Source organism: Mustela erminea, chromosome 18 (genome assembly GCF_009829155.1).
Source record: "Mustela erminea isolate mMusErm1 chromosome 18, mMusErm1.Pri, whole genome shotgun sequence".
In the NCBI taxonomy this organism is placed as follows: Eukaryota; Metazoa; Chordata; class Mammalia; order Carnivora; family Mustelidae; genus Mustela; species Mustela erminea.
Window position 1 is genome coordinate 377922 of NC_045631.1, and position 18962 is coordinate 396883.

The 18962-nt window shown below is 49.3% G+C and overlaps 1 protein-coding gene across 2 annotated transcripts in view; it reads right to left on the reverse strand.

The window, feature by feature from the left end:
* Nucleotides 1–18962, reverse strand: part of UBE2G1 (ubiquitin conjugating enzyme E2 G1) — a 101437-nt gene that overhangs the window by 16677 nt on the left and 65798 nt on the right. For both annotated transcript variants that reach the window (XR_004280445.1, XM_032320105.1), the window contains exons 2-4: nt 16715–16817; nt 7577–7674; nt 1154–1332 (exon numbers count right to left, since the gene is read on the reverse strand). Coding sequence is in view for 1 of the 2 variants with exons in the window: in XM_032320105.1 (XP_032175996.1) it covers nt 1154–1332; nt 7577–7674; nt 16715–16817 (380 nt within the window). In the remaining variant the exon portion in view is untranslated. The remainder of the gene's footprint in view (nt 1–1153; nt 1333–7576; nt 7675–16714; nt 16818–18962) is intronic.

Here is an 18962-nt window from a genome sequence, read left to right on the forward strand (position 1 = left end):
GGTATAGCTGATCACGAATCAAAGTGAACAAAAATTAGTTCTCACTCAAAATGATGCCCAGGATTCCTTCTCCCTCACACGTCTCTGACAGTGATCAGACTGACATTCCACTAAATAAGAGGCTAGGATGGCATTCTGTCAATTTTTTACTTCAATTTGATCACTAAATTAAAAAATAAGAGGCATACATTTAAAAAGAGTTTATCGAACTAGTGTTTTCCCACATAGACTAAATACGAACTCACCCCAGGGTTAGTCACCCATGTAACAGGCAAGTAGCAAAGTAAATTTCATCTCCTGGCTTTGATACATACTAACAAAAGTTCTAAGAATGAGAATTAGAATGAAAGGCTTTTCAAAGGAGAAGAGAAGGCTGAGACACTAGACTACTAGTAAAGGAGACTAATAAAACATGAACACAAGGGGCGCCTGGGTGGTTCAGTGGGTTAAACCTGTGCCTTCGGCTCAGGTCAGGATCTCAGGGTCCTGGGATCCAGCCCAGAGTTGGGCTCTCTGCTCAGCGGGGAGCCCGCTTCCCCCTCTCTCTCTGCCTGCCTCTCTGCCTACTTGTGATCTCTGTCAAATAAATAAAATCTTAGAAAAAAACAAAACAAAACAAAAAAACCCTACAAGAACACAAAATGAAATGAAATGCGGGTTTCCCAGATTCTGGATTTTAAAAAAAAGAAAACAAAAACCCAGATACAAGGAACAATACTGGAGCACACACCTGTGCATGCGACAGTATTATTGGAGGCAGACTTGTGCTGTGGTTACAAGGAAGGATGTCTGCACTCTCAGAAGAGGCCACAGCAGTATGCACACGTGGAGAGCCAGGGCATCGACAGACTCATCAAACAGGTTAGGGGAAAACAACATCTCCATAACCAGCGAATCTCAGCGGAAGAGTGTTTATAGCTATGAAAGACAGGTTCCTCATTCCTAAAAGATGAGGTTCAAGTACTTAGGGGTAAAGCTCAGTTACATCTATAACTATTTTTGGGCAGATTGAGGAGAAACTTAACTGTATGTAAATCAATCTGCAGATAGATACACATACACACACACACACACACACACACACACACACACACACACACTCGTCATCAAGTGTAGGGGAAGGGGAGGAGAGATTCCGGCATGACCACCTTACCGCAGCATCAACGTTAGCAGGTGAGTCTCCATTAGGGTCTGCCAGCATTGAAATGACACTAATCATGATGGTTTCCACAGTGTGAATAGGGAGCCAGCGTTCCTCTGGCTTTTCATAACCGTATTTATCTTCCCCGGGCTCATGAAGAATGGAAATGCATACATCACCATTTTTATCAACTGCAAAATTAGAGGATAACAGTACTGTTTAAAGTATTTAAAATAACAAAACAAAAAAAAGTATTTAAAATAATATGGTTAGGGCGCCTGGGTGGCTCAGTGGGTTAAGCGGCTGCCTTCGGCTCAGGTCATGATCTCAGGGTCCTGGGATCGAGTCCCGCATCGGGCTCTCTGCTCAGCAGGGAGTCTGCTTCCTCCTCTCTCTCTCTGCCTGCCTCTCTGCCTACTTGTGATCTCTCTCTGTCAAATAAATAAGTAAAATCTTTAAAAATAAAATAAAACAAAATGGTTACACATAAAGTACCTATTACAGACGTGGCCCTGGCTCCCGCAGTCCTTTATAAAACACTGAATATATACAGAAGACGATTTCCAAAATGGACCCCGTTCACTTTTCAGGAAGACCGCAGGTTTTACCAAACAGGACGCACGTGTCGGAGCCAACAGACACAGACATGGTGTTTCCCACTGGTGCAGGACTCCCTAGACAGCTGGCCCACCGACAGAATCTAGCATTTACACGCAGTGAAGACAATGAACCTGCTCTTTGTACATAAAGTGCACCATCCAAACACCAGAACCGAGTCTCTGTGTTAATGATGGCCTAGACTCCGCACTAACGGATCTACATGGGCGACAGTCAAACATTCTGAGACTCTCCTAAGAAAACAATGACAAGTAACCTCATAATGTACTTTTCAAATCACAGAAAGGCAAACTTACATTTTCAGGGAAAGAAGTGCACTCAAATTTACAAAAGGAACATGTCATATTGCTAGTGAAAATACATCAACATAAATGAAATTCATGAGGCATCTCTTCCATAAAACTAGGATTTAAAATCCAAGACAAATTAATTGTTGGTCAAAACAAAGGTGAGTTTCAACTCCACCAGCTCACTTTAATCACACAGACACTCCTTATTGCTCAAACTACCAGAATCGACACAAATCTCTTATGGTGAAGTTTGCTCTACTGCAAAATACAAAATAATAGTACAATAAAGTATGCTTACTTAGAAAATATAAGAGAAGACAGAAAAGTAAAGAAATTTTGGTGTAAAAAATGTCAATCAAATATCCAAATCCCATAAATCATCAATGGCAATATGTACGTCTGTTTCATTCCAAACTTCCTACCTAAAGTCTAACAGATTTTTAAAACATTTTATGTAATTATTCGGCAGAGAGAGAGCAAATGAGAGAGCACGCACAAGCAGGGGCAGAGGCAGGCAGAGGGAGAAGGAGAAGCAGGCTCCCTGCGGAGCTCCATCCCAGGATGCTGGGAGCATGACCGGAGCTGAAAGCAGACCTCCAGCCGACTGAGCCCCCAGGCGCCCCAGATCTGGGATCGGTATCATTCTCAAGGTTATTTTTTATCTCCTGACTTGGGCACTTCCCTGGCTGTTAAAAACTCCGGGGAAGCGGAGCCAGGGTCTGCACACACTGCTGCTCCCCGACAAACCCTTCCCAGTGTGCACTGGGCACACGGGCATGGAAGCGCAGACGGTGACAACCCCATGCACTGCGGGCTTGACTGGGCTCCTCTTCCCAGTGCCCCGTAAAATCTGCTGCGTGCAGTCACTAGATCGAGAGGCAAGAAAACTAACAGGCTGTGAGCACACTGCAAAGTCCAACACGAAATGCTATTCCCATCTCTTTTAGATAACCTCCTCACACTATACTTAAAAAGGATTTTTTCCAAGTCATTTTCTTTGAAAACATAGTATTAAATGTTTCTATAAAACTCTATCAGAGAGAGAGAATCAATGTAAGATCTATTTTCCTTTATTGGAAATTACTGTCATTATCTAGCATCTTTAAATGTTTAACCTTGAGTCCTTTCATTTTAAACGTAATTTTTTTAAATGAAAGGGTTCTTAGGCTTCAGACTTATTACCAAATTACAGTTTAAAATGGGAAACATGGGGGGCGCCTGGGTGGCTCAGTGGGTTAAAGCCTCTGCCTTCGGCTCAGGTCATGATCCCAGGGTACTGGGATCGAGCCCCGCATCGGGCCGTCCGCTCCGCGGAGAGCCTGCTTCCTCCCCTCTCTCTTTCTGCCTGCCTCTCTGCCTACTTGTGATCTCTGTCTGTCAAATAAATAAATAAATAAAATCTTTAAAAAAAAAAATAATAAAATGGGAAACATGGGTGGAGCATCTGGGTGGCTCAGTGGGTTAAGCATCCAACTCTTGGTTTCAGCTCAGGTTATGACCTCAGGGTCGTGAGATCGAGCCTCATGTTGGGCTTTGGGCTCAGTGGGTATTCTGCTAGAGATTCTCTCCCTCTCCCACTAAAATAAATAAATAAGTCTTTAAATAAAAAGGTGAAAAATAATCTGGTTTCTCTAAATGCTTTTGGGGGTGAAATTTCTCTAAGTACAGAAAATACACGTATTTCCTCTGGTGCAATGTCTGTTCTTATTCTTCACTCATTTATAGACCCAAATGTCTCGCTTTTTTTCTTGCCGAACTGCTTCTTTAATTTTCCGCACGTAACTTTCACCGCTACTTTAAGGCCTCAAGAGAGGTCTTCTCCCCGCCCTCAGTGACACTAGGCTCACTTGCCAGTCCTACTCTGCATTCGTTGCAACATTTATCTTTACTCTTCAGGCCGGGGTGCATGTGAAATTTTCTAATTTTCTCATTCTTGCCCCTAACACCCAGCAAACAGCTAATATTGTTTCTTTTAAGCCGCTGGCAAGTGTGGACTCCACTCACAGATTGGGAGTTTCCATCCCGTCTTCGAAACCCCGCCCCTGCATGCAGTGGCTGCCAGCCTCGCATCCACCAGCAAACCTCGTGTAGCTCCCAGGGACCCCCGAAGCTGTGCATGGGAAATGACAGAAACCAGCTGACGCCAGCCCCTCCGGACACCCACAGTAGAGTGTCCTCTCTCCCTCTCAACCTCTCTCCCATCGCCACGCTGGAAACTGGCTTCCCCCCTACCAGGGCACCACCACTGCTCAGGAAACGGTCTGCACAACCCTCTCCGCGGTGCTCACCGCGTCTCCCTTCCTGAGTCACAACGACCGACCCGAGGAAGGACGGCGCCCTCGGCCTCCGCTACCACTTCTTGGCGGGCTGCTGCCGACCTCACCCGCCCGCAGTCCTCAGTCCGGCCTCCAAAACGCTCCCACTCCGCAGCACTCGCCGGCTTTCTCGTGGGAGAGAACTCGTTCCTCCTGTCACAGTGCTCCCGGCCCCTCTGCTGGGCTGTCCTGATGGGGACCACGCAGTGTGGTGAGGGTGCGGTGCACGGTGACCTCAGACAAGCCCCCGTCACCCTGACGCGGGTCACTGCCAAGGCCCTACCCTCACGTTCACCCAATGAAGCAGACATGGCCAGGAAGCCTCGAGAAAACTCCCGCGGTGCCAGTGGCTCCGTGGGTGAAGCGTCCGCCTTCAGCTCAGGTCATGATCCCACCATCGGTCCTGGGATCCAGCCCCGCATCGGGCTCTCTGCTCAGTGGGGAGCCTGCTTCCCCCTCTCTCTCTGCCTGCCTCTCTGCCTACTTGTGATCTCTGCCTGTCAAATAAATAAGTAAAATCTTAAAAAAAAAAAAAAAAGGAAAAGAAAAGAAAACGGAGCGCACTTAAGCCACACACGTCTAGTTGCACCTCAGAACCCCGTTCCCGGCCATACCGCCAGGAAAGAGGCGCACGACAGTGGCGTCTCACGCGCTCACAGATCAGTGAACTGTCGCCGCGATCCACCCCGACGGCACGTCAGCCGAAGAGAAGGCGCATTCGCATCAGCGCTCTCTCCCCGGACTCTGCGCCCTTCCTAGAGCAGAGGCGGCATGACCTGACCTCCTGGCTCCAGGTCTGCCCGTGCATCGCACCCCGCTGGGCTCCTGGGACCGGCTCCGCGAGTGACGGCGCCGCCCTCGCGAACGTGCGGCTAAGGGGAGCGGGTTCCCCTCGTGCGGCGCCACGCCCCACTGTTTGCACCGTGGGCCGTCAGGAACGCAGCTGCTCGGACCGCTCCAGGCAGGTGCTCTGCGGGCGCTTGTCCAACGCTATGGCTTCTTGGCTCAGCCGCTGTGGCTGCGCCTCCCGCCGGGAGCACAGGAGCTGCGCCCGCGCGCATCCCCGCCGGCACCCCACGCCTGCTTCTGGGAGCGTGTCTGCAGCGCTACCCAGGCCGCGTGACCTTGTAGGTCACGCTTGGTTCTGCAGAGCCGGGGCGGGCGGGCTGTCGGCGCCACGCTCCGCCCTCCCTGCCACCCCACACCTGCAGCGTGGGAGAACGAGCCTCCCTTCCCGCCACGCCTCTGCGTTCGGGCATCCACGGCCGCTGGTCGCTGGCCGCAGCGAGCGGAAACCCACCGCAGGCCTGTCGCCACCCAGCCCGGCCTTCCCTGGCGGCGGGTTCCCGCATGAGACAGTCACGACCGACTGCCGCGGCTTCAGAGCACCGGGGTCCCGGGAGGCCGAGCCCGAGGAGCGCCATTCAGGCGGGCGTCTGCGGCCCGAACTCTGCTCGCAAGCCGCGCCCTCCACACGCGCTCCGGAGCGCCGCCCGCGACCGACGGCCACGCAGCAGCAGTGTCCCCTTGGTGGCCCGGCACGTCCGTTCCTCCCACGCACGGGCCCGGCCACCCTCACAGGGGCCACGGCTCCCGACCCGGCGTTCCCGCAGCGGCCCGCAGACGCCCCACGGGCAGCGCCCCTGCCCGCCCTCTCTGCAGTCGCCTGTTCCACTGGCCGCTTGCCTCTGCTCCCCTCAGGCCTGAAGCATGAACGTCCCCTCGACCCGACCACACACACCCCGCGTCTGCCGCCGTCCTCATGCCGCCCCTCAGCTGCCTCCCCCATGGCCGGTGGCCGCCGCATGCGCCCGGGCTCCCGTCCACTCCTCCAGCAGCCTCGGACCATGGCCCACAGCCCACGGCCCATGACGCACCAGGGGACCCAGCGACGGCCGGACAGACGGCCGAAGCCTCAGCAGACAGCGGCTCCGCAGCCTGAGGCAGACGGGGCCGCTCGGGCATCCGCGCCCCACGGACACGGTCCGCACCAGCCGCCTACGGGAGACGCCTGCCTCCCTCGGTGCTGCCACAGGAGGAGCGAGCCGTGTCCCTCCCCGGGACACCCACCAGTGGGCACGGCGCACCGCGGGGGCCCCGTTCCCGGTGGCTGTCCCCTCACCAGTCCATCTCCCCAGACCCACGCGTCTCACAGGCCACTGGGCCCCGCTATGCCCCAGTCCCCGTGGCAGAGCCTTCACGCCCGCCCTCCTCGGATGCAGACAGGAGCCCCTCTCCCCACGATGCAGCACCGCCGTGACATGCAGACCCCAGCAGGGCACCAAGTCAGAGGCCACAGCTCTCCTCAGGAAACACTGACCGCCAACACACTCAGCGAGGAAATGCGTGGGCTCCAGCACACAAAACAAGGCCAAAGTCCAGAGAGACTGCGCATCAACACATGGATCCAGCCTAACCTCTGGCTCGTAAAGTGGGTTTTAAATGGGGACACGTCTTTGGATAAAAATATTCAGCGTCACCACATCTCAGGCACAGCAGGACTGGGCGCTTTCCAGAGCTTCCAACACGCAGTGCACATCTCATCTGACCCTGCCGGTCACTGACGAGGTGGGCAGGACGTTCCCTGCTTAGCAGCTGGTCTAGGGAAAAAGTTAGGAGCTGCCCATGGTCTAAGAGTGAAGATGAGAAATATAAATTTTTTTTTTAAAAGATTTTATTTATTTATTTGACAGAGAGAGATCACAAGTAGACAGAGAGGCAGGCAGAGAGAGAGGGAAGCAGGCTCCCCGCTGAGCCGAGAGCCCGATGTGGGACTCGATCCCAGGACCCCGAGATCATGACCTGAGCCGAAGGCAGCGGCTTAACCCACTGAGCCACCCAGGCGCCCCAAGATGAGAAATATAAATTTTAAAACCAGGTGTGGTTACTCCTATGCTCTCTGTAATACCAATGAGTCACCTAATACCTTAGAAATTATCTCAGTTATAAGAGCTGTACTCACGTCAAGTATCACCCAGCAACTTGTCTCTAGTTTGGAACATCAGGATTCTCAAAAAGAGTTGAAAACGAAGTAGTAAATATTTTTATATGATCTCTATTCCTCCTGTTGTTCTAAACAAACTAATACAAGGCCATGTGCATAATGAACACAGTGAACATCACCGAGAACTACATCTTTCTTACTGACCTTGGAAACCTCAGTGACAGGCCACCACATTAACAAACGTAAAAGTAAAACTTGATAAACTTACCATTTGGGTGCCAGATCTCTGTAATGAATTTCATTTTAGGAGGCCGGAGGGGATAATCTTTTGGGAAAGTGAGATGAGCCTTAAAAACACCACCTTCACTGGAAGAAAAAAAAAACAAGTTCTTGCCTGTAAGTTCCCGCGTATCAAAGGACAATTATCAGACAAACATGAAGCCATGTGCAAGCGCTGACACTAGAAATGAACTGAATTAATAATATGGATCTCAAGCAGATCACCGACTCACACACTCACACCTGCTATCTCACCGGACTCCCACCCAGCCAGGAAAATGAAAGAAACAGTTGGCTGGAAACAGGCGGCTGTATCAGGTCACATGACTGCTGTGCTAACAATCTTTATCAAGTCCCATGGCACTTACATCAAAGTCCAGAGGCTTAAGTTGCCCGTCAGCTCTCCCTGCTGACCTCCAACCACCACCATTCCCCCCATTCCAGGCCGTCTTCTCTGCTCTTCAAGCACAATAAGCTCTTTTTCACTCAGAACTTAAACACATTTTGTTTGTTCCCTGTGTGGAAAGAGGTGCTGACCTTCCACTCATCCATTCATTTATTCATCTCATCATTTAACAAATATTTATTCAGCCTCTACACGTCAGACACTAGCAGTGAACGAGGTATAAGGTCTCTCAAAAAGTTTGTATTCCAGTGACTTTCCAAAGCAGTGCCGTCCAATGCAGCTTTCTGCGTACTGAAGACGTCCGAGTCATACTGTCCAAGGTGGTAGCCACAAGGTCCTTGAAACAGGGCTGGTGCAACTGAGGAACTCAATTTTTAATTTTTAAAAAAGATGTATTTATTTATTTGAGACCGAGAGAGAGAGAAAGTGCTTATGCAGGGAAGGGGAAGGGGGAGAGAAAGAATCTCAAGCAGACTCCCTACTGAGCACAGAGCCCAGTGTGGGGCTTGAACTCATGACCCTGAGATCATGACCTGAGCCAAAACCAAGAGCCAGTCACTCAACCAAATGCACTACCCAGATGCCGCTGAATTTTTAATTTTATGTAATTTAACAGCACATATGGCCAGTAACTGCTATATTCGTGCAGTCTTAGGTCAGTGCCACTTAGGAAATGTACTTGAAGAACTGTCAAAGCAGTACCAGTCATACTGTGTCAACAACAAACACCAATGAGATCAAGTCAGCCTCATGGGGCATATGACTGAATTCCTGCGTTATGTCAGTACTAACCATTTCCTAAGCCTGAAATACCCTTCTCCCCTTGTCTTCATTTACAACTCAGCTTTGGGGCCCCTAAGTGGCTCCGCAGAGTTGGTTAAGCATCGGCCTTTGGCTCAAATCATGATTCCAGGGTTCTGGGATCGCGCCACACGTCAGGCTCCCTGCTCAGCAGGGAGTCTGCTTCTCCCTCTCCCACTGCTCCTCCCCTGCTCTGCTCGCTCACTGGCTCATAGGAGTAAGATCTTACAGAGAGAGACTCAGCTTCAACGTTACCTCTTGAGACATCACTGGATTACCTAGTCCGAACTCTCTGCGGTGCCCCTGCCACACTGACCCCCTCCATTTCTTTACTCCAACACCTATTTGCACACCCTGTTCTCGTACTGTTCCGTGTGCACTCCTTCAGAGCAGGGCCATGTGAGTGTGTTTGTTTCGGATCCACTGAGAAGGACAATTCTGGCTCCTCAAATGGCTTTCATTCACTGAACAAAGAACACTGATTACCTGCCTGTGTGAGGAACTCTTTTATGTAAAATAATAAAACAGAGAAGACATTAGAGATGCTTGGTTTCGAGCACTTACCATTTTGGTAACAGAAGAAAGTATCAAGCAAAATACCACTGACAGCCCCTGGAATGGTCTGGGTGATCTAGTACTAAATGTTTAAACAGCCACGTGTCTATAGGATAAGCCCATTTGTCCTTACAAAGGGAAAATGGAGGAGTGCGCCTACACAACACAGAGAGAAAACCACCTGCAGACACAACCCCAGTACACAGCAGTGGTTTTTTTCTGGGGCGCGGGATTATGGACATCTTTTCCTTTCTGCTTTGTACATTTCAACACAGAATTCTAAGCACAAGTAAGTATTAATTTTTATTACCTTTTTCTGAGCATAAAGGATTTGGGGGGAGAGGGATTTAAAAACAGAGGCAGATCATTAATACCAAATACCTCTCGATACCTAGGGAAGGCCAATGGGCTCCCAGCACACAGGGTTATAGTGGTAACACAATCGTGATAAAAGCAACAGGAGGCCACAGAGGGTCAACGAGAGAATGGGGTGTCAAGGACAAGCATCATGAGCAAGACAATCTGAAAAGTCTGACAGTTTAAGGAACAGGGTAACTAACTAGATGGGGAAAGAGCACAAGGGGAAGACTTTAAAAAGGAGGGGAAAATCCTATCTGTTTACAAGGAGATGGGAAGGTGCTGGCAGAAAGACTAGAGACACTAGAAAAAGCAGAACTGAGCCATCAGAAGAGGAAAGAAAGTAAGGGGAGCAAGGGGCCTCACCAAGAAAAAGAACATCTTTTCCTTTTGCACTGGAAAAAGGAGAGAATGAATGTGGTACAGATATCCAGGGGTAAAATGGAAGAAAACGGACAAACTTTATGCCTGCTATATGGCCTCCATTTCGTAACTTACACAGTGATTTACTGGAGAGGCTCTGAGAGGTACATACCACACCACCCATCACCCCTGCTACCCTGACTACGCAGATTAATGCCTGATGGGCCCGGGGAACGTTAACTGTGTGGACTCCATTTTCAAACTGGGGGTGAATCACTAACCAGTCTTTTTAACAAATAAAAATCCCATAGAGGGGCGCCTGGGGGGCTCAGTGGGTTAAAGCCTCTGCCTTCAGGTCAGGTCATGATCTCAGGTCCTGGGATCGAGCGCCGCATCAGGCTCTCTGCTCAGCGGGGAGCCTGCTTCCCCTCTCTCTCTGTCTGCCTCTCTGCTTACTTGTGATCTCTGTCAAATTTGAAATTAAAGAAGAAAAAAAAAAAATCCAGCAGAAAACACGGCGCTATCACAGTCTGACTTACTTCATATCTGCAAGCATGTTTCTACTCACTACAACATACACCCATGATCATACACCCATGATCTCCATCGAGTCACGATGTGGAATGTTTATGATTGTGGGCTGTGGCGAAAAAAAGCCACAAACATAGAAAACAGCTAAGAATCTGTGCGAAAGGACCTCGAGAGAGCCGCCTACAGGCCCTCGCACTCCATCCACTGGGAAGGCTACTCCATGTGGGAAATCGCCTTCCTCGGTCCCCTCGTCTTGGTTGAAAAGACCCACTTTGTAGCAGCCGACTGGAATCCCTGTCCTGAAAAACCGTCTCCATCTCTTAAATTATCTTCAATCTTTAAAGCATCAAATTTCTTAACAGATGCATCTCGAAAGGTGTAAAAGCACATGGTTTTCCCTCTGTCCGCAGTACCCTCCCCACTCTGGACCAAGCACGTTATTCCTTCCAGTTTTTCTCCTATGGATGGGCTCCTTCTCTCTCAGTTGGGCCATCCTGCCTGTTCCCCTGAAACCGAGCTCCGGGGTCCTGGCCTGAGGGAGCAAACTGCCTGTGAAGAGCCAAATCAGCGAAGAGGGGCACGAACCCCCAGGACGGGGACACCGTCACCCGAACGTTAACACATCGTACAGTCACTACATTTTCAAACACACAAAGACAGCACTGCGATGAGTCAAACTGACAACCTATGACAAAGCATCTGGGAACTGAAAATACGCCCATTACACACACAGTCTCATCACACGTATGAATCGCACACCTACCGGCAGGATGGTAAAGAGCAGTAAAACCAAAAAAGGGTCACATTTGAAGAGACTGAGAAAGCTAAGCCTGGTTCAACTTTCTTCCACGAGCCTCGCTATTTTTATGTTGAACTGCGAAAATCTAACCTGGACCAGATCCTGTCATTCCATTCTGCCAGAGCCCACCCTTCTGTCGCATTTACTCGACTTCAATGCCACGCCGTACGCTACCATCTGAACTTCTGCTCGATACTGTTCTCATGGAAATGTTCCTGGTGATCCCTGTTTCTTGTCCGCTTCACTTGGCGCGTTTCTCCATGTACTACCACACTCGTGACTACCATAGTCGTTCTGCTACTACATGCAGGACACCAAACATCCCTAACCCTTCCTGGCACAGGTTTCTGCCCTAAACGCAAAGCTGCTAAGACCCAGCTGAAGCCATCGTTCAAAGTCCCGCAGCTAAGGCAGGTGGTGGGGTCAGGGAACTGCGCGGAGCCCCCAGCCTGTGTTCTGAAGCCCAAACGGGAAAGGCCGGGGTGTTGACGCCGCAGCCTGTGTGTGCAGCAGTGCTCACCAGACAGCGCGCGGGGCCTGTGTGCCCACGTCGGAAGGACAACTGTAAAGAGACTCTTGACTGTAATATCATTCCCACAGTCTGGGGAAGCGACTCTACATCTTCTGCATGTACTCAAGGAAAGGCAATACAACGAAATGCACACAATCTTCATATTCCTCAGTTTCCCACACCCTGGCCAGCAGTTAGGGACAAAGGAAACCACACTTCCCGAACAGACTGGCCGTTGAGATGAGAGAAGAAAAAGCAATAGAAGATGGTGCGCGTTCACCATTCACGAAGATTTTATGAAATTTATAATGACATGGTGGTTTCCGAGTGTCCTGAACTTCCTTGGAAAACGTGCTGCTGCTCTTGCCCGAAATGTCTGGTCCGTGGACACTGCCCGGTCATCGCAGGCTGGACGCAGCGGACATGCACACCAGTTTCGGCTTCCACAGGCAGACAACCCAAGGAGTCCATTCTCTGCGGATGATGGGGCAGAGCAGTCACGAACCTCAATGCCATGTAGCGACAAACGGACCGGCTGCACTCACGCTCGTGGCCAGGCTCCGTGTCCCAGGAATGGTGGAATACCCGGGTTCTTGATCACCTGAACAGAAAAGGGCACAGTGCCCTCTAGTGACTACATGAAGGCTAACGACACCCCAGAAAGGACACAACTGCTTTCCAAGAAGGTTTGCACATGAGTAATTCTTGCTACCACTACAGAAATGGCCTAACTACTAAGTGGTGACTTCATTAGCTGGGTCTGGGTTCCATCTAAGCCCACACTCGCTTTAACTGATTTACACCTGGGGTCTGCATGCCCATGCCCAGAAGACCCCTCCACCAACTGCAACATGGCCTCGCTCTCTCCACGCTGCTAGAGTACCAGAACACCAGTAACTTCCTTCCTGCTAAACCAACACACACCTTAAAATACTGGATTCCTGGCACTTTCAGGGAGCTTACTTCCAAACACACTTTCCTCTCTATCCACCCCCCTCGGAGACCCCCTCTCCGCACACACTCTCCTTCTCTCCCCACAGGCACCCCCAGCTCCCAGCCCATCTTTTTCACTAGAGACAAACTTTGAGGATAACAGTGTTAAGAGCAGATTTTTGTTGCAGAAATAAAATGCAAGTAAGGTGAAGGAAAATGAAATCCATGATCCCAAAATTAGGGTACCTGGGTTGTATGCTAGAAACCTAACTGGTGACTCCTGTTCTCAACAGTTGTGCTCTGTCCTCAGGACCAAAGACTGACCCAAACTCTTCAGCAGTGTTTATGAACTTTGAGTAGCCCCCTCCACTCCCTGCCCAGCCTCATTTCCTGACGTCCTGTGTGCTCGCCTCACTTCTTGGCCACACCACGACCCAGAGCTCCCCTGGGAAACACTGCAGCTCAGTCACTGCCCCCACGTCTCCCCACCTCTGCCAGAACACCTCTCCGGTTCACTCTGACCTCGCTGCTACTAGTTCCAAATCCTTTCCACTGCAGAACTGGTCTCTCCCAACTGCAGCCACTTCATTCATCTCACCAGTTACTGGGTGGCAGTGAGCAAGACTGCCACACAGGAGGCAAGAGCCAGTCAGCCGCAGAGCTCCTGCTGCACACAACAAACACCACACTAGGAAGAAGTGTTGCTTGCAGCCAAAAGCCTCCTAACTCTTTAGTTCCCACTTCAGATGGATCCTCCTCTGGCACAAGGCTGATCCATCCCAAACCTGCCACACCCCCAGTGAGTGCCCCTCTCCACCACGGCCATCAGCAGTCAAGTGACCGTGTGGTGACGTGCCTGCTCTCTGCAGTCAGGGACAACACTGAGCTGGTATCAGGTCGCGCTCCCAGTGTCCAACTTAAGACCTCTAGAAAACGACTGAGCGAGATGAATGAGCAGTGTAAGTGCTGGTGTGATGCTCTATTTTTCAATCATTCTAAGTAGAAAATTGCCCAAGGGATGGCCTAGACTCAGTAAATATTAAATAATAAATCCTAAACCTCTTGTTTTGAGAGCTTTAAAAAAACAATCTCAAGGCGCCTGGGTGGCTCAGTGGGTTAAAGCCTCTGCCTTCAGCTCTGGGTCATGATCCCAGGGTCCTGGGATCCAGCCCCGCATCTGGCTCTCTGCTCAGCAGGGAGCCTGCTTCCTCCTCTCCCTCTATCTGCCTCTCTGCCTACTTGTGATCTCTGTCAATAAATAAAATCTTTAAAAAAAACAAAAAACAAAAAAAACCAATCCCATAACTTCCATCACACTTGGATTTCAGAGATATTAACAAGAAGTAATCATGTCCAGGTTATTCTGGACGACGGTTACAACGTCTGTCAACTGCCATAAGGCCTCATTACTCACAGGGCATTCACCGTGCGTGTGGCATGGAGTTCAGCTCCCGCCCAACAGTCCCATCGGAAGGACTGTGCAAGTGGCTGCCAGCCGTCTCCTTGGGAAGCCCACACTCCAGAGGGCCCGCCACAAAGGCTTCTGCCACCCACATCTCACACCGGCAGCTGGCACTTTGTAAAGATAAACTGAAGGCCAGAAATAAGTTTTTAGTTGGCAGAAAGAATGGACTATCCGTCAGTACAGGGAGTGCTGAAATGTGGCTCTTTTTGGTGACGGTGAAGATACACATCAAATACAGGGGAGATGTGCCACCACGGCACAAGAAAGTGTGAGAATTCTGGGAGGCCCTTAGAGACGGAGCGTGGCCTGGAAGCCCAACTAACCCTCCAGACAGTCACCAGTTCAGAAGAATTCCTCCCGTTATCCCCTGTCGACAGCAGGGGTAGGTAACAAGATTCTGTCACTGGACTGTCACTGTGTCTTCTAAATAAACCTTCACGCAGTGTGATTAGCTTGAACACCTGAACTTCATCAGGCTTATAAACCAGGTTATTTGTACAGTTTTACGTGCAAAATTTAGTGAAAAATTTGCTTTCAAATAATTACATTAAGGTTGTGGGGGGATACCTCAAAGACGGTTTTCAATGGCTACTGTTATCTACCCAAACAAACACCACGGAATGACCAAACTGAGTTATTTTAGTTTTCAACAATCAGCAATACAAACATTGCACTGAGAAATATATCAGAAAAAAATTCTGGGGGTGCCTGGGTGGTTCAGTGGGTTAAAGCCTCTGCCTTCGGCTCGGGTCATGATCCCAGGGTTCTGGGATCGAGCCCCACATCCGGCTCTCTGCTCAGCAGGGAGCTTGCTTCCTCCTCTCTCTGCCTGCCTCTCTGCCTACTTGTGATCTGTCTGTCAAATAAATAAATAAAATCTTAAAAAAAAAAAAAATGAAACCAGGGAAATAAGTGTGACTGACTTCTTAAAAAAAAAAAAAAAATCTGATTGGAAACAATCATGACAAAACATGAGTCACCTTCCAGATGACAGAAAACCCAAAGTCCACACCATAGCTCGCCCTGTTTGTCCTGTGGCAGCCTGCCCTGGTACCAAGTAGCCAGAATTTTCTTTTCCATCAGGTAGGTATGACTATGGTGGGCAGGGCTTCCCCATCTCTGAACATCTAAGATGAAACTACCGTGGGGTGCCTGGGTGGCTCAGTGGCTTAAGCCGCTGCCTTCGGCTCAGGTCATGATCTCAGGGTCCTGGGATGGAGTCTCACATCGGGCTCTCTGCTCAGCAGGGGGCCTGCTTCCCTTCCTCTCTCTCTGCCTGCCTCTCTGCCTACTTGTAAATCACTCTCTGTCAAATAAATAAATAAAATCTTTAAAAAAAGAAAGAAAGAAAAAGAAACTACTGTAACCGAATCGTTGCCTGCTTAGCGCCACAGAGGACCAGAGCTGAGTGAGCAAGTGCAGTCCCCGAGAAACTCCGCTACACATCGGCCCCTCCGTTGTGGGGCCCAGTGGTGAGTGAGAAGTTCACTGCATTCTGTGCCATGCCGCCGCTTCCAGAAACAATATGGAGCTTATACTAGTCACTAACACAGGTGGGCACGACCCATCTTCTAGAACACTATTCCTAACTTTCAGTCAGTCTGCAAAACTCCAGAGCAGGAAGTAAGGCTGTGGCTTTTGAATCTAAACCATGGGACAGGACACTGAAGACATCGCGCCGCTCTCTCCAGCTCTTGGACTCCACTGCACTCTTGTTGGCTGACTTTGCATAGGTAATGAGGGCTAATTCAAAGAGATTAGCCGTGACCATCACAGTTACCATCACAGTTACGAACTGGGAGAAGGCAAACATCAGTTCTCATCAGTGCTCTGTGGGGACCCAATTCAAGCAGTGCTCCAAGTGATGACCTTGAGAGTCTCGGCCTGCAGACATGCCGTGTGAAACCGTGTTCCATATGAGTCTCCCAGGTGTAACACTGTGCTTTAATTAGACTGACAACGAGCTGGCAGTGGTAAAGACGGCTCTTTGAAATGACAACGTTCCCTTTGCAGGGGAGAAACATTTTAATAAAGACTTTCCTTCTAACCCCATCCTGCCAAAATTAACCCAATACCCAAGAAACAAGTAAAAAGTACATTATTTATATATACGTTCACCTTAAAAATAGCTTTTCTGTAATAAATGTATTCTAGGTATTAAGAATATCTGAATTTTTGAAACTGTCATATATTTAAGAAAGCAACAGGTTTTAGACACTAGAATTTCAGAACAGAAAAAAAAAGCAGAACACAAAAACCCTAGACATGATCATTTAGCACTAACGATTTCACCTAAACACAGCCATTTTGCCTGCTTTAAAAAATAATTTCACTTCAGTTTACCAAAGCAGTTTCCATCTGAATTAATTAAGAGAGCTACTTTAGTGTCTGTTCCATGGTACTTACTAAAGTGTGTCAGGGGGACCAATGATAAGGACTTCCCACCGGTAAAGATCATTGTCATCTATTAAACCTGCTGAAAAGCCTTCCACTGGATTTTTGTTGAGTTCTGTGGAAAAAAAAATTTTTTTGATCAAAACTTTTAGGCATATAATTTTCACTCGACAGATAAATTACAGAACCTGAATATACATGATAGAAAGTGCAAACCGTTCAGCAAATATACCTGGGTCTAGAAGCAAAACACTACCTGATGGCCGGAACATTCCTATTTCTGCACCAGAGGGCCCCAGTGGGGCAGCAAACCGTGCAGATCACATTCGGACCCCTCTCCCTTGCACGGTTGTTTCCAGCTGGGCCCTTAGCATCCCAGGGAGCCCTGCGGTGGTAGATGGAGCTAGTTCAGACCCAGATACTCAGGCACACCCCTCGCAGACTGTGCCCGCGACTAACCCCAACCAGCACCCCAGTCATTCTTCCACTGTGGTCTTCAGGGCACACTCTCAGAAGCACCAGCCAAGGCCCTAATACCCTTCTGTGGGAATTCACCGAACTTAGCCAACCTTCATTTATGCCAGCGCGCATCCGTGTGACAAGCCCTCTGTCACCTTTGGGACACACAGCTACAGCTGGTGTTCAGGTGGGGCTCGGCAGACTCCACACTCGACACACATGGGGAGAGCAGAATCCCCAGGACTCGCCCGTGTGTGCTGACCCCGATGCCAGCCAAGCTCCCAGCACACAGGACCAGCTTAATGGTAACAACCAGAGATGCGCCCAGCTGGCTCCATCTTGATCTCAGGGGCCTGGGTTTGAGCCCCACATGGGGTGTACAGAATGGGTTTTGAAGAAGACGATGGAGGAGTAGGAAGAGGAGGGGGAGGGAGGGGGAGAAGGAAGAGGAAGAAAACAACAGCTAGAGCCTATAGGAATGGCAGTGGCATCATGACTGTTTTCTCTTCCAGAGAGAGGGTTCTGTGGCGCGGATGGAAAATGATGGAAGCAGAGGGCCAGTGAGGTGGTGGCAGCATGGGGGGAGGGACGGTGGGTGGGGGGCAGGGACCCAGGCCAACAAGGGAGCTTACTGGATCAGGTCAGGAGTGCCATCTGACAGCTCCTAGACACATAGCACTTAATAACGACCTACTGATGATGGGTATTATGAACAGATTTATCTAAACAGCTGTTTAATGAGGCATAATTGACACTCAGTGAATTGTACGTATTTAAATTGGAAAATCTGATACATATTAATCCACATACACTCCTGCATAGTAGTAACACTAACACTGCGGTAACCAAGCACACACACTGTACACAGAAATCAGCAACAGGGAGGTCAGACGGGGAGCAATGGGGGCCAAGCACGGGAGACAGCGGGCAGGGAGGAGTGTGCCGAAGGCCTCAGTGGTGTGTGATTCTCACACCCGCCCTGCCATCAGCCTCAAGCATCTGATGGTGACCGTAAGCATGATGCAGCCCAGAGCGCTTTGACAGGACTGAACGGAGAAGATCTTAATTCTCTGAGGGATAAGGAGGTGTTGTGATTTCACTAACTAGGAGTTAACACCCCAACATGCCAGTGAAACACAGAGCTTAAAGGCACTTTGCCTTTGAATCTGCCTTTAATAATCGCTTCTCGGCCTTTTGGCTAAGATCAAGTGTAAATTTGCCTTTAATAAATAAATAAATAAGTAAATAAGTAAATAAATAAATAAATTTGCCTTTAAATACAAATGGCTTTTCTCAAAAGTTGAAAGATTATTTAGAAGTCTAAATTTTTGCCTAAAAGGCAACACAGACCTAACGTTTTAAATCAGTACACTATTTCAAAATGCAAGAAATGTATTTTTACTTTTACTTTTAAATAGCTTAGTCTAAGACGTTTTTAAAAAGATACTGAAAATGGAAAGACATGAAGATAGGAACTGCATTTCGTTCCTGCGCGTAAACATTCCCTGAGCAGCGGCGGCCACTGTGGGCTCACATGCAGGGAGGTGCCCCGAGCCCAGTCCCCAGGGCAGGACGCAGCACACAACACTGCAGGGATGGGCAGCCATGTTCTTTTTCTAGAGGAAAAATCATATTTCATCTTATCACATTTCTCAGACCGTTTTCTTCAACACTGTATTCAAGTCTTGTGGAAGATTCTAGAACTTATCTAGAAAATCAGTCTTGCTGCATTTTCCATCAGAATTCCAGTGGGGTTCTATAAATGAAGGTGGGTAAGTTCTGAAATTAGCATATATGGTCA